This window comes from Oxyura jamaicensis, chromosome 1 (assembly GCF_011077185.1).
Source record: "Oxyura jamaicensis isolate SHBP4307 breed ruddy duck chromosome 1, BPBGC_Ojam_1.0, whole genome shotgun sequence".
In the NCBI taxonomy this organism is placed as follows: Eukaryota; Metazoa; Chordata; class Aves; order Anseriformes; family Anatidae; genus Oxyura; species Oxyura jamaicensis.
In genome coordinates, this window is record NC_048893.1 from 58,130,356 (window position 1) to 58,145,686 (window position 15,331).

General features: G+C 36.1%; 1 protein-coding gene across 8 annotated transcripts in view; it reads right to left on the reverse strand.

Moving 5' to 3' along the window:
- The window catches only part of MYBPC1 (myosin binding protein C1), a 79,207-nt gene that overhangs the window by 49,756 nt on the left and 14,120 nt on the right, over positions 1 to 15,331 (reverse strand). For all 8 annotated transcript variants that reach the window (XM_035342135.1, XM_035342090.1, XM_035342072.1 and 5 more), the window contains exons 2-3: positions 6,748 to 6,780; positions 3,867 to 3,908 (exon numbers count right to left, since the gene is read on the reverse strand). In XM_035342135.1, the coding sequence (XP_035198026.1) occupies positions 3,867 to 3,908; positions 6,748 to 6,780 (75 nt within the window). The remainder of the gene's footprint in view (positions 1 to 3,866; positions 3,909 to 6,747; positions 6,781 to 15,331) is intronic.

The following is a 15,331-nucleotide window of genomic DNA, read 5'->3' on the forward strand; positions in this document are numbered from 1 at the left end:
AAGGAAAGGAAAGGAAAGGAAAGGAAAGGAAAGGAAAGGAAAGGAAAAGCATACATTAAGTGGAGAAGTTCTCACCACCTGAATCTTCCATTGGCATCAGCAGACATTGAAGATACACATTTTCAATGAAAGCAAAGTAATGACAAAGTCATGTCAGATTTTTTAACATATTGTGCTAGCAAATAAATTTATGCAAGGCTAAGTAATTCCACTGCAAATGTGTCTGCAGAATTTTAGACCTACTTTCGCTTGATTTGAAATTTGTTACACAAAAATGGAAGCTGATATTCTGCCATCAGTCACATTGTTGATAAATTTAATGTTTTGTAGAAGTGGCAAAATCATTCTAAGCTATTATTTTACTTTATTATTATTATCATAACCGTTAAAAAGAATACTTGAAAACCATGTGTCAATGTCAAAAGTCTGGTTCCACATAACTGAACATGTGAATTTGAGCATCATCTCAAACTTGATTTAATTGGTGAACAGACCTGGTGAGCTTATTGATCTTTCTTTAGTGTTCCCTTAGTGTCACTCATTGACAACCAAGGGAGCTGGCATGAGAGATATGGCAGGAATATGTAAGCAAGAGTTCTGGCAGGGCAGAGACACTGTTTTGCAGCTGCAGTTGACTTTAGAGCACCTTAACTCTTTTTTTTTTTTTTTTTTTTTTTTTTTACTACTGCACATTGGTCTTCAGGGTTAAGACGGGAAGTAGATAAACATTGCTAAGAGTGAACCCCTGTCTTCACTCTACATAAATAATTTGAGAGTAACTCAGCCAACTGGTTCTGTCATTTTAGTTTATGCTGGAATTATTGAGCACACTTTAAGCCTCCTAAGACAAATAGTTTGAAATTTAGTTGCCTTCAGTTACCCATCTGATTTTCAAAGAGCATTCACCAGTCCCATCAATGGGACATGTCCCTTCAGAAACTAAAGTACATACATCAGCAATGGAATTTTAGTAGAGGCATGAAAGGATAAGTGAAATCTGAGGAAATACAAGAATGAAACATGCAGACATTTTAGTAGATGGTTGGATGTAACCTAGAGAAAAGAGATAAGTGAATCTGAATAGCTGGATTGGACCTAAAAAGGAATGAGCAAATTGATATTAAAGTTCATTTATTCCAACAATTAGAAACACAATTATAACAATAGCCAATGTGTAAGATAATACTGAAATTAAAAACAAAAGCAGAAGAATGTAAAATGAGTGAGTTCAGGATAACATAGCAAATTAGGCAGGATTTCTGCTGTCACTTTTTGATCTGGAGATAAAAGGTATGCTCATGTGTATCCTGATTTTTTTTCACAAAATTCAGATGTTTTTCAAACTAGAAATACTATAAATTATTATTGTACACACACACGCAAATAAATTACTGCTGTGAACTACCGATGTTACAGCAAAATAATGACAAGATAACAAAGAGTTTATCACACAGTCCTTCGTTTCTTAACTTTACAGTGAACATAAAGGGACATAAATATTTAATTTCACACAGACAATAACTACTAAAAAGAAATAGAACAGTAAAACAGACACACAGATAGGTATACTTAATTTCCTAACTTCTGCAGCTAACATCATCTTAGAAATGAGGGGAAAATTTTGGACCCTGTGCTCCATAATTATGGACCAAGCTTTCTTTCCTAGACACCAGGCTCAGGCATTGTCTGACCGCACCAAAGAGGGCCATCCCAGATTCCTACATGCAGTTTTTTGTAAATTATCAACAAAGTCACAACGGCTAGCACCCAGGTATCTTAGGATCACTGTAGAATTCAGATATGATTTTTTTTTTTCTATTTCATTCCCCATTTAGAGAAGTACCTAAATCTGTTATTTCTGAAACTACAGACACAGTTTTATAAGTAGCTTATACAAAGCTGACCTCTGGCTGGTTCTGCTCTCATTTCCTTGTTGATTTTGAACAAATGGGAGAAATGGAACCTTTTCCTGATTTGTGTATCATGATCACCATTATAAAGATTTTCTTTTGACAATCAGACATGAAGGAATTGTTCTCAGAAAATGTACTTTTCCTTTGTTGGTGACACTTTGCAACAAAGCAGTAGCTGATAGGAACAATGGCATTATACTGTTCAACAAATACATTTGTGTCATTAAAAAAAAAAAAAAAAAAAGACACAAATACTGTTGCTGAACATGCTGAGTCTCTGGCATTGACATATACATTGCTTTGCAAAGTTGACAGTTCCACTGGAGCATGACAGAAGGTCATTTTTTCTACATATCCGTATTCAGATTTTCACTGAAATTCTTACTGAGGTGGCTGCTGCCATTGTGAATTGAAACTGGAAACACCTCCCACAGTGAAATCACAAACAATTTTTTGGCAGCAAAATCCTCCTACATAGGGTAAGCACCAATAAAGAATTTTTGTCTTTAGGAAATACCTGTGTTCTTATCTAAATTCAAAACAGAAATGGTATAATCATGTATAAAAATATAATAGAAGTATTTGATGTGATACCTACCATGTTTTCTTTTTAGTTCAATAAAATGTAGACTTGTGAACAGTGGAGAGAACACCATACATGTTAACTTCAGGGACAACCATTTCTCTCGTGTCAAGATTAAACCAAGCAGAACTAACTGCTAGAATAGCCCAAGGCAAGAACTTCATCTTTGTTCCTATCATTAGACATGCAAATTATTCCTGAATTATGTTTGCATTACCAAGATGACAGATTTGATTACTCACACAAAATGTTGTTTGTCAAAATAATTGCTCAATGCAAAGATAGCTAGCAAAATAACATGCACTGAAGCTTGGTTCAGCAATTTTATATTCTAAAGAGTATTTGAATCACATATTCTCAGTGCATTTTGATTTTGATGAGAAAAATGGCCATGCATGCCTTTGTTAAATAAATCTGCAATTATAAGTGTGTGAATCCAGTGTGTCTAAAAGGCAAGATTTTGTCTAGGAGACCAAAAGGCAGAACATATTTTCAAGCAAGCCATATCTTGATTTGCCATGAAAAAGCAAAACCGTGCCAAATAAAATGCAAGCATCAGTTGTAAGTATGTTTTGTTCTGGTTTAACCTTTTGTCAGAATGAAAAATAAAAAAGATTATTCTTTTCAAAATAAGCTGATGAGCTCTTTGAATTCTACTTTAGCAGGAAGTACAAAAAGAAGTGGAATTTGACCCAGTTCCCTCAAAATGTATCTTCTTAATTGGAAGAACTTCCAACAGAGCTGGAGTCTAATCTCAGCAATATAAAATATGCATTGAAAATGGAGCAGATTTTACATGCATTGGTAATGGAACAGTGATGTATTTGTTCACAGTAGTCAGTCCTCAAAGACTTTTTTCAGAACTTCTAATGACCTCAGCAACTGCACTCCCAATGAAGAAGGAAAGAGAAATACACTGAAAGGTAGAACATGCAGTATCAAATTTCTGTGATAGAATAAAAACAGCTTTGAATTATAGATTTTCCCCACTGTTTAAAAGCTAACAATGTGTGTAGCAACTGAGTTTAAGCAAGCTTGGTCAGTGCCAGCATTCACGTTCACTTAAAGATGGCTTTCTGGTCATGCAAATCACTTGAAATTTGATCTATGAAGAAAAACAGTCTGTATAGTTATTGTTGCTAAACACTGTCAGTCTTGTTCAAGGAACTTTTGAACATACTCATAAGAATCTTAATTTGCTTGTACTGGGTAAGTCATGCAGAAGAAGGATATTGGAAGCTTCACATCACACTTCTAAAATTTGGCACCAAGATCCTGCGTCCAGCTTCTACTCAAGCAATCCAGCAACAGAACAGCATTTAGGAATGTTCTCTTTACTGCACATTTTTGAAATACATTTTTGAACTCACCTTTACCCTTTTCAGTTCCACCCTCCTGTGATGTTTTTTGTTCTGTGTAGGAAGTACAAGTATATTTTTGAGAGGATCTTAAAGTAAAAAGAAAAGCTTACACAGCATTAAAAATATATTTCAATGTTGTAGGTTTGCTAGTATTGAAAAACCGTGGTTAAAGAATTATTAATATACATGTATACATCATTTACAATTGTAATTCCATAACATTTGTTACAGACACATGGATATCAACACATTTTCTATGTTTTGAATTAGTTTTATATATATATATATAAAAGTGTTCTTGTACTCAGTGGAAGCAACATACTGTTGTTGCTTGTAAGTAGTTGTTAGTCTTATATTCTTGGGGTTATTTACAAAAGCCTTTGAAAAGAATTAGATAACAGTGTTAGTATGAATGGGCTTGGATCATACATGAGATACTTCCAAATATTAACGGTATCCAGAATTCCATTCTCTAAGTGGTTTATCCTTAAGACAGTATACAGAGAGCGTTTATTGAGAGTGTTCTTGATTATTTCTCATTGTCTTCTTCATTATCATTTTCATCTTACCTAGACTGTTTGATTTGAGTTTTTTGATCAGAATAGTCGATAGCTTCTCATGTACTTCAACGAGGTGTATGTGAAATAACTCTAACCCAGAATACGTGAGAAAACTTGAACTATAGATTGAAAATGTTAAAAAAATCAATTTTTCAAAGTTCTCTCCATTTCATTATTGGATTCCTATTATGATTCCTATTCTTCTGGGTTTTATGTCATTCAATTTTCATACAAGACCATTTTCCATAGAAGCTCATCAAGTCATATGAATTGTACTGACTTCAAGGAATACACACTGAATACTCTATTTACTGTGAAAAATGGCTTTGTGTGGTGAACTTACCTGTCAAGTACTTAGTATAACTTGGGTTTGGATGAAGGTCAATGGACTAATACCCTCAAGGTGAAGCTAAGAAAACTTTCATGTCATGGAGGAAAAATTTGAAAGATCCAGTGGATATTATTCCTAATTTCTTGCTCACATGTGCATAGCTGTTGTAACTACAAAAATAAAACATGAAATATGGAAGACAAGGCCATATTCTCTAGGTGTGACAGACCCTTAGCTGCTTCTGGTTGTTAGGAATTTCAAAGCTTCAGTTGTCTGGAATATTGTCTGTCTTGTACAGATGGTCAAACTCGTTCTTTTTTAATGGGAATTTTGCAACAGTAATGCATTCCTTTCCCACTAATAGCTGGGATTAGGAGAATTCACTATTCTTGGAAGGTGACAGCATGTTTAAATCCCATTTGAAAACCTTATTCATGGCTGAGTAAAACAGCCTGATAGCTTGACATTGAGATCTAGAAGGAGTTCAGTGTTTTCCCCAAAATTTGGTTTGTGTTTAACCATAAAGGCTTACTGACACCCTACTTGTATTACAGAAGATTTTAAGAAGTAAAGGTGTTGGGAAAAGGAAGGTACTTAAAGAAATGTTTTCATGTTTAATCCTGTGTATTAAAAAAGAAATGAAGAAGATGTTATTTATTGGATGGGATTGGTAGAAATTTTCAAATAATGCTTCAAGAATTATACTTCTTTCTGTCTATAGAAACCTGTCTGCCATTTCAGTCTTACTTAAAAGTTAAGGTTGATGAAGAACATGAATTCAAGTACAAAGTGTATCTACTTAGAACACCAGTGTGAATATTTTGGAGTATCAACTGTACAGATCTTACTGTGAGTAAAAATAAGGGGGAAAAAAAAAAAAAAAGTAACCTTCGTGACAGAAATATTAATTTTCATTGTAAATATATGCAATATGAAAGAGCTCATACTAGCATGAAAATATAATAGGGTTATTTAAACATGAAACTCCTTGTGGAAAATGACACTTTTGCCTTCAATCTTTAACATTTCTTAGTGAAAGAGTGTATCATTTAAACAAAAGTGTCTTGAATCAGCCTTGTAAAATGACAGTTTGCAAGATTAAGTACGTGCAGGTTTAACATGTGAACTGGAAATTTATTTATTCTGTTTGGTATTGCTGCTCAAGTAACTACACAGAGAATAAAACTCACCAAATGGTTAAATTAGACAACTGTAACACGTATATTTTATATACATATATATTAACCAACATCTGAGAATATAGTACAAATTTCTCAATGCAAATCAAATCCATGAGGCAAAGGTTTGCATAACTTTTCATCTCCCACTAAAGAGAAGGTAGCAGCTTTGCACAGAGCTTCAGCTTTACCTGAAACCCTAGTCCTATGCATGAGTTTCATCTCACCTAACTTTGGTTTCCTCAAAGATATTCACCCACTCCAATCTAGACATCTGGACTCCTTGGGTTAGTAGCGTAAACACAGACAACCAGTGACGTTTTAGATACATTATCCAGGAAACGTTCATTAGATGAGCAGATACATCCCAGGATCTGCTCCACTGCATACAGGTGGAGCAATGTTTTCAGATGACTAATATTAGGTGAGATGAATCCAATGCTTGATTCTGTCATCTTTGCTCACATTGTACCTTCAATGGGAAATGGAAAGGAATATTTAGGTAATTAGATGTTGCTTGACATCAAAGAAGACCGCATAATTTAGCTACAGAATTTAAGCAGTCATCATTTCCTGTACCCTGAAGGGAAATATACAGGAAAATGTTCATTTGCATCATTATGTAAATATCAGCTCTCTCCCAAAGAAAAACTGAATCTGAAAAGTCAACACAAATATTTGGGCAGGCTTTCTTGCCATTCTTACTGGCTCCTTACTTTCAAAAGGACAACAAACACAAAACATGGTATGTCTATGCAGTATGTAATCTCATGCAATTCTCTTGTTATATTACAGCACCAATTAGCAATTTTTACACTAACCTGGAGGTGGTGGTGCATTTTCAGTTTCAGTCTCTGAAAAATTAAGAAAGAAGACAGCTATTGAGCTTCAAGAAAAGCAAATCGTTTTTGTATATTTGGTGTATAGTTGTTGAATTTGAACACCGTTTGGTTTAATCATTTCATTGCAGTTCGCAAATTTTGTTGGCTTTCACACAGGTGATACTTGGCATCTTTAGAATGACATGGTCAGAAGCCTAAAGCTTATATTCTTTGGAAAGAGGGAATTGAACTTGTTCAGTCCAGAGATATATAATACTTATCTTCATGCATGTTTCCATAATAATTTGCATAGTACGTTTAGGCAGTTTTGCTTTAGGACAGCTCTGGAATATCATGGAATGCAAGTTGAATTTCAAGTTTGGGTTTGATTTGTTAAAGTCAATTGGTTCCAAGCCCGTACTTAAATCTACAACTTACTAAGCCAACACAATAACTGATACACTTTTGTCAGATGATACCTTAATGTTTGAGCAAATTTTCCATCAACTGGGATAGTATCTGATAGGTCTTTAATCGTGAAGTGTAATGGATACATTAATTGAGAAGGATCATATACAGAGAATCTAGAGACCTCATTTTCACCACAACATCAGATCTAGAGTTCAGTGTTCAGTGCAAGCAGAAAGTAAAAAATATCAGTCCAGCTGCTCTGTGTAGAACCTACAGTTAGATAGTTTTTGTTGTTGTTGTTGTTGTTTTTAACTTATGCTTTTTGTTTGTTTGTTTGTTTGTTTGTTTTGATCTAAATCACTTTTCATTTGTGTGATACAGAAGCTAGGCTTTCTATCCTATTTTAATGTTATCCTTTGTCATGTGCTCTGATCTGAAAACAAGAACAAATTAACCGGATAAAGTTTAATTTTTAAACAATTAAAGGAAGCTTATTGTCAACCTATAAAAGCATAAGAACTCTGGACTGGTAGGAAATGGAATATTTATTGGAGATAGTCTATTGACTTACAGCTCAACTACTTGCAACAAGCAAAGATTTAGAAGGCTGAAATCCTCAAGTGTAACAGTAGAAGACTGATACCAGCTTTTGTCATGTTATGGGCATTAACCTTTGGGACCCCATCTCAGCTCATATTCAGGAAATAAAGCTTCAGTTTCTGTCACACAGAAATGCTGGTAAGGCTGTTCCTTTGCACACAGGTCTAAATATAACAAAAACATACTTTTCATTCTTAACAAATTCATGTAATGCTTAAAGGGGAGAAATGCTTTTAGTGCAAAGATAATTTTAAGTTGAGTGTGTGAAAGTGATGTGCTTTAGGAACTCCCAGTCACATACACAAACACTATAACATATTGTTGTAAAGGGTCCCAAGAGAATCCCTCACTACAGGGAAAGGGCTCAATGCTGTAAGCCTGGTCACAGCACCTATCATGTGATAAAAAGGAAAATGTATATTAAAGTCCAGCAGACACAGTCTCATTTAAAAAAAAAAAAAAAAAAAAAAAAAAAAAAAAAGCTTTATAGCAATTTGCCTTACTGCTCTACCCACTAACATAGTAAATTTTTCTTTGTGGCCTAGGACAGTATGAAAATTTCCATAAGGAAAAATACCTTTTGGAGCATCACCCCTTCATTATCATGAAATTTCTGACTGCGCCCACTATGAATAGAATCTCATCTCTGTGGTGTGGAAGTCTTTTTCTTGTATGAAAAAGTAATAGCAGAAACTATTGGAAATTATTGGAAATTATACTTATCTTTTGGAAATTTGATTGCTAGAAACAGGGAGTATTCTTACTACCACTGAATTAGAAAATTCTCCCGGGCTCACAGATCTAAGCACTGTCCAGTCTCAGATGGCAGGGTTATGAGTGTTTTGAGGGACTTCCCTTGAGTTTTTCTTTCATTTTTAGTTATTTCGTGGACTGCTATATCCTCAAAGTAAGTGCATTTTTAATTGGTTTAATTTATTGATGATTTTTATAAAAGATTGCCCATTTGGGTTGCTACTAATTATCAACAGAGTAGTTTAGCAAGTGTGAATGTTGTTCCAGGAAAAAATAGGCATGACTTTGTATTGTGTTCAAATCCAGATAAGTCACAGGTCTTATTTTGCAGAAGATCTTATCTTGCCTTCAGAAAAATCACACTCAACATTTAGTTATAATTAAAGGCAGCAATCAACACAACACAGTGAACTAGACATAGTCACTATCTTTAGTATGCTGTGTAAATAAATACATGTTCCTCCTAGAAACATTTTTGCCAGTATAAACCTATCAGTGTACTATACACTCAAGGTTTAGATATGGCTGTTTCACAAAACGGTGCTTTGCAGTGATAAAATATAATCACCCTTAGTGACCAAAACTTGGTATTATGACCCCTGTACATTTTTACAAATATGCAAAGCCTCCTATCATACAGTGGTGTTGGTCAGAAATCACACATCTTTGCAGTCCTGGCTTCTCTAGCAGTAGGCACAAGTGTTATCCAAAACCTACAGTGCAGGCCAGACTTAAACCACTATTATAGTCCAGACTTAATCTCAGATATGCAGACATACAAGGAGGTACTCAAAACCTGAGCAATGTTATGGGCAACATGCTCTACTTGACCTTGTTCTGAGCAGGGAGGTGGGACTAGACCATCTCCAGAGGTCCTTTCCAGCCTCAACTATTCTGCAGTTCTGTCGTGGGAAGATGGCTGAAGCCAGTCCTGAAAGTCAATGGTTTCTTTCCAAAACCACAGTTCAAGGCTTTTCAGGTTATTGCTAGGAAAACTGAAGCAAAAACTGAGCTTAGGGGAGAGACCTGAAGTTTGGAATGGGAGGCAAAAAAAGGAAGGGAGATGGTTCCAGGCATTGGAGGTGGCAGAGACATGGGAGATAACTTCAGCATAATCTTTTGGCCAAGTGTGACCCCTTTCATGGTCATGCTTGGCTTACAGTTCTATTCCTGAGGACAGCCAGGAAAAAACATTAATAGCACTGAGTAGTTTCCACTTCCCCAGAGAATGATAGCCCTCTCTGGCTGACCTCTGCAACAGGCTTGTCAGCTAGGAAAGGGCTCTGTGCACTTAACCAGCAGCTTACTGTTGTGGTCTTTTCCTAGGAGGCATGCTCACTGGAGTTCCCAAATGCCATTCTCAACAGACCTGTTGCCTAATATGGTGCTCTGTCAACGCATTGTCAGGGTGCTCATGGTGGAGAAAGTGTTGCCCCTTAGGAGAAGTCTTCACTGGGTTGGATCAAGCCTCTTGAGCTACAGGGAAAAGAACCCATTGAAGGTCCACTAAACAACTGGGCTGATATCATAATGTGAACTTGGTCTTGTACTAAGCAACTAAAGATAATTTCTGTCTTGCAGCTCCTAAGACAAGAAGTGATGGTCTCTGCTATGCACTTCTTTATTTAAGAAGCCAAGAATCTTGCATTTCAGTGAGTTGTGTCATGCTAAACACAGATCTTGATTTATTTGTCGTATTTGAAACTTGTAAAGCAGCTGACTATATATGTCTACAACAAGAAAAGGAATTATCAGTACATTCTTCATGCCTTCTAAGAAAAACTAACATATTAAGAAGTGTAGTTAGCAAATAAAATGAAAACACAACTGTCACTTAGGAAAGCATCTCCAGAAATGCTTTAATGGCTCATCCATGTCATGAGATGCATTCATGATCCAGTTTGACACAGGATATGAGCACTTAGAGCCAAGAGATTTTTTATGTGTGATTTATAATTATGCATGTGCACATACCCCCTTGAAAATCAGCAGGAGATGCAATTTGACCCATTAACAACTATTTTCCATCACTGTCCCACTTTTACAATCTTCAATTTTTCAGACAAAATAAGACTTAAAGTCTCTTGCTATACATACACATAACCGTTTTAAAAAGTTCCATGAGAGTCCCATGTGCTAAAGTTATGGAAACGCTTAAGAACCATGTTAAATTGGGACTATCATTATTTAAAACTTCAATTCCATTTTAGGTCTGGCTGCACTGACATCCGACCTGCAATAACCACAAGATGCCTTGGCAGGGAATTGACAGGGTGCTTATGTGTAGTGGCCAGTTTTCAAAGTCTCTAAATTCCCACTTCCACTGGCTTCTGTGATAGCAACAAGCATAGAGACTCCCTGACATCATATATATTACTTTTCACATTGGAGTGTAAACATAATGAGGCATGCTGCCAGTTCTAAAACAGTTCCCAGGTCCTACTTTACTACTGTGCTGGAGTCAAAGTATCCCAAGTCTTGCAGTTCAGACCATTTGAGAGCTGCAGGTTATCTCCAGCATACTGGGAAAAAGGTCTGGCTGTATAACCCTTCTAATCTTGTGACTCTGTGCTCATGATCAGGTTTGTTTTGGGTAGCCTTAAGAAGAATGCTCAATGGTATTGAAATAAAGAGTAATGCATACCCCCCCTCACATACACCTCCGCCCCTTAGGTGAAGAAAATGACCTTGAGCATTAAATAAGGGCTTGCACAAAGTCTAAAGATAGTGTTTCACTATCCCTGGGCTGGAACATTCACAGGAGGGAGGAGGAAAGTCTCCTGCATTTATTTCTTCCTGCAGTTAAAGGTAGATTGGTTATAACACAGCAAAGACTCTGGTCGGAACAGCCAAAGGATTCAGGATCTCACCCAGTCTGACCAGAGGGCTTACTCCCACGAAAGGGAAACCGGGACTATAGCTGCATCACCATGGATACAGGTATGATATCTGTCTGTGTAACAGCAGCATATTAAAGTGACTTTCATATGTCAAAGAGCACGAGGATAATCACTTAATGCTTTTTGTCACAAAGGACTGTCAACTTGTGTCAAATTTAAGTAGGTGGATTAAGCTTGTGGACATGGCTTCAAGGGATCAGACAAATATAACTATTACGTAGGCATTCCTAAAGTGCTGACTCTGCTGGTCAAACAAAAATAGACAAAATACTAGTTTGGGGAGAGAACATGGCTCCCTGCAACCCTTATGCAGTTGTTGTATATAAGGATTCTTCTCTGTGTGCAGCCCCTAAAAAACACTAGAACTGTGTTTGTGGCACATTGCTTTCTCTGGGGCCAGAAAGTGCTCTACCAAAATTAGTGGGCAGGGAAGGACCAAGAATGTGGAACAGTTGTTAGACAAGCCTCATGTCCAGACAATCAACAGAGAAAAACTGGAAAGCTACTTGCTTTCACTACTGCTTACATTCCTGGAAAAACAAACAAACAAACAAACAAACCAAACCAAACCAAACCAAAACTCTGGAGAAGATAAATAACTCAAAATGATTTGACCATTATCTATAGGTCACTTCACCCAGGCCAGTAGAGAGTCACAGGGTCATCAGTGATGTGATTGAAAGCCATAGTCTCATCTTTTGGAAAACAGAATCTTGCTCAACAAAACCATAGGCTCTAATGGAGCATGATGAGCATTTAATTGGTAAACAGTAGTAGGAGACCACAGATTAAATGAGCTGGGAGACAGGCAGTTTGATCCAAAATAATTTCTAAACAATAAAAGTGCTCCTATTGTATTCAATTGGACTTAACTTGAAGTAAATATCTATTCTTATCAATAAAGAGGAGAATAGTTAGCAATTTGCAAAACAGAAACACAATCATACAGACAGGGTCTTCCCTCTGCCTCCTGAGTCTGAATTATCCACAGAGAAATAATGTTACTTGCATATAAATTCTATAGACAGTTCCCAATCTGAGTGGAAGCACTAAACTATAATCCCAGCTGAAATCATTACCTTATTTTTTAGAATTCCCATGGGCATTTTCTATGTTACTTTTAAAATACAGCTGCAGAAAACATTCCAACCACATTTCAGTCCTAGGTCCTAGGAGCAAAAATGGTTTGGACTTTAGTCTAAACTTCAGTCTAAAAGGGTAAAGTTAAAAAGCAATGGTGCTGTCATGCCTTGCCTACCTTATTATTATTGTGACCAAAAATATGATGGAATCAGACTGATAAAATTTATTGATATATTTGTATTTTCCGTTACCAGTTGTAATGATGATGTAGGCAGATGGGGCTGTCTGTTTTGGCTCTCTGTGACTGTTTCTGGTTAGATATAAAAGCAGTAACCCTGGGTTAAATGCTATCTCTTACTGCAAAAAAAAAAAAAAAAAAGTGAACGAGTCAGCATGTTCACTGAAGCTGAAATTATTTGTATATTTCAGCAATTAAAAGTTTCATAATCCACTGATGCATCTTCAGGGGGAGAATGGAGGAGAAATAAACTTAGTATTTAATTTTAGATTTAGGTTTATATCTGATTAAAACTCAAAATCATTCCTAAAAGGTTTCAGTTTATAGGGAGTAAAAATAAAAAAAAAAAAAAAGCAAAATGAAGAATAATAATTAGTCCCCACATATGATCTCACCTACAATACTTCTGTTTCAAGAAATGTCCGCATACTTCCAATTATATTGGATTTTAGGGGCCATGGGTTCAGATCAAACTATCATGTATTGAATGCAGAATGTTCCCTGATTAAGAAGGACTGAAAAACTGGGTGAACAGTTAGAATGAAATGCCCAATAATATTGAATTTTGTGGAGCAGACATCAAAGCAACGGGTTATAGATCCATTGAGGAGCTGTGGTTTACTTGTTGACTCCAGATTTTGCCTTCATTGCCATTGATAAAACAGCCATCACTTGGGTCGTGTTTGCTTTCCTTGCAGTTCCCATTCTCCTGTAATGATGTTATTAAAACAAATCTGATCTTATGTGAGCTTCCACAACTTTCTCATTTCATATGAGAACTTTGCTTTCATTGTATAACTTTGCTTTGATTAATCACTAAAGAACACTGTAACTGTGACCTTCAACAATTTCTTTAATAAAATACATATGTTCACATAACTGTATTCTTCTAAGTTTGTGCAAGTAGGCTATCTAGTAAAGGACTACATCACCCATGTATTAAAAAGAAACCAAAAAATAAAACCAAAGAAATCAACAACATCAACAACAATAAAACACATATCTCATCTCTGGTAGGAGGGAGGTAGCCATCAGCAGCCAGCACCCTCATCAGATGGTGCAAGACTTCCTTGGCAAGCTTGAAGTTGCATATGTACTGTAACTGGGAACTAGACAGCTGCCAAGAGTTGAGAGTGTTTAAAATAGATAAATCCATAAAAAAAAAAAAAAAAAAAAAAAAAAAAAAAAAAGACTGCTGAGCACTTGTGCAACTAAGAGAGAAAAAATAATAAAATTCATGGTTGTAACTCACAAATCACGGACTGGAAGCAGACTACAATTTGAGGTCCATGAATGGTTTTGATTATTTTTTTTTCCCCCATTGAGCATTTTTCTAACTCATTCCATCATTAAAAACAAAGTCCTGTTCTTTAACTTCCAAAACTGAAATTTTTTGATGCTATCTATCCTGAAAAATCTTGTGGGCAAACCTTTGCTGGTTACACTATCTATACAGCAAAAGAACTTTGCTGAGATGTGTTAAAATGTTTACGAAACTGACTTAGTTATGCTGATAAGGTAATTCAGTTTGCCATCATGACTGTACCTTTAAGGGAAGGGTTTGTCAGCACAGCTGTACTGGCAAAGGTACAAAATAAATAAATAAATAAACCTGCAGGCCTGGGTCTGTGACTATACTGATTGATCTTTCATTCCATGTCTTACCATGGTAGGTTTTACTTTCAAGGTTGGAAATAAAAGCATTTTATTTTGAACTATAATTGCAAAACATTTGATAAAATGTGATTTATGTAATCCCAAACGTGACTGAAAAAAAATCTTAGCTGATATTTTTGTCACAATATTTTCATAGTCACAATATTTTCAGTCAGCTTCTTCCTACTAAATGTAGCAAAGAATATGCTCCATGACAGAGGCCCTCAAACTTTTCTATATTATGACACCATTTCAGCTTATATATCAGTAATTTAACATAAGTTCAAAATGATTCCGTACTCCAGAAACTCTTATATTCATCATCTACCTATTCTTGATGATCTGAGTGGTTCTGTAATGTTGATTTATTTAATGAACTGCATGCTTCTGGCTCCAGTTAAACAGTCTATGTCTAAAGGATAGCAGTAAATCTCCTATTTTTACTTTGTAAGAGCAACAGTAATAGAGCCCTGAAGTACCTGATCTGAGCTTCCCAATCTCAGAGAGATACCGCTCCAGTTTCATACCTGAAAGCCTGGAGCTCTAAGTCTCAACAGTTAGCACAGATTTTTGTCTTACTCTATTTTAAGAAGGGGCTGTAGGTGCTCTACAGAACCACCCCCACTATACTATAGCTCATGAGTACTCACACTGCCTTTTTTATAGCGTATGTTAAAAAGGTCCCGTTAAGGCCTGTAAGCTGATCCGCACTGCTCCTCAGCCTGATGGTCTGGATTGTATTTGCTAGTGACCCGTAAGTGGCGCTGCTGGCTAACAACATTGCATATGTCCAGCATCACTGTCTGTGGGATCCCAGCCCCAGGTATGGCTGTGTTTTCCAGAGAGCAAGGAGGAGAAGGAGCAGGTCTGATTCTTGTCTTCACGTTAAAAACTAGTAATTTGGCTCATACGTCAAAATTTAATAATCCACATTTTAGTATTT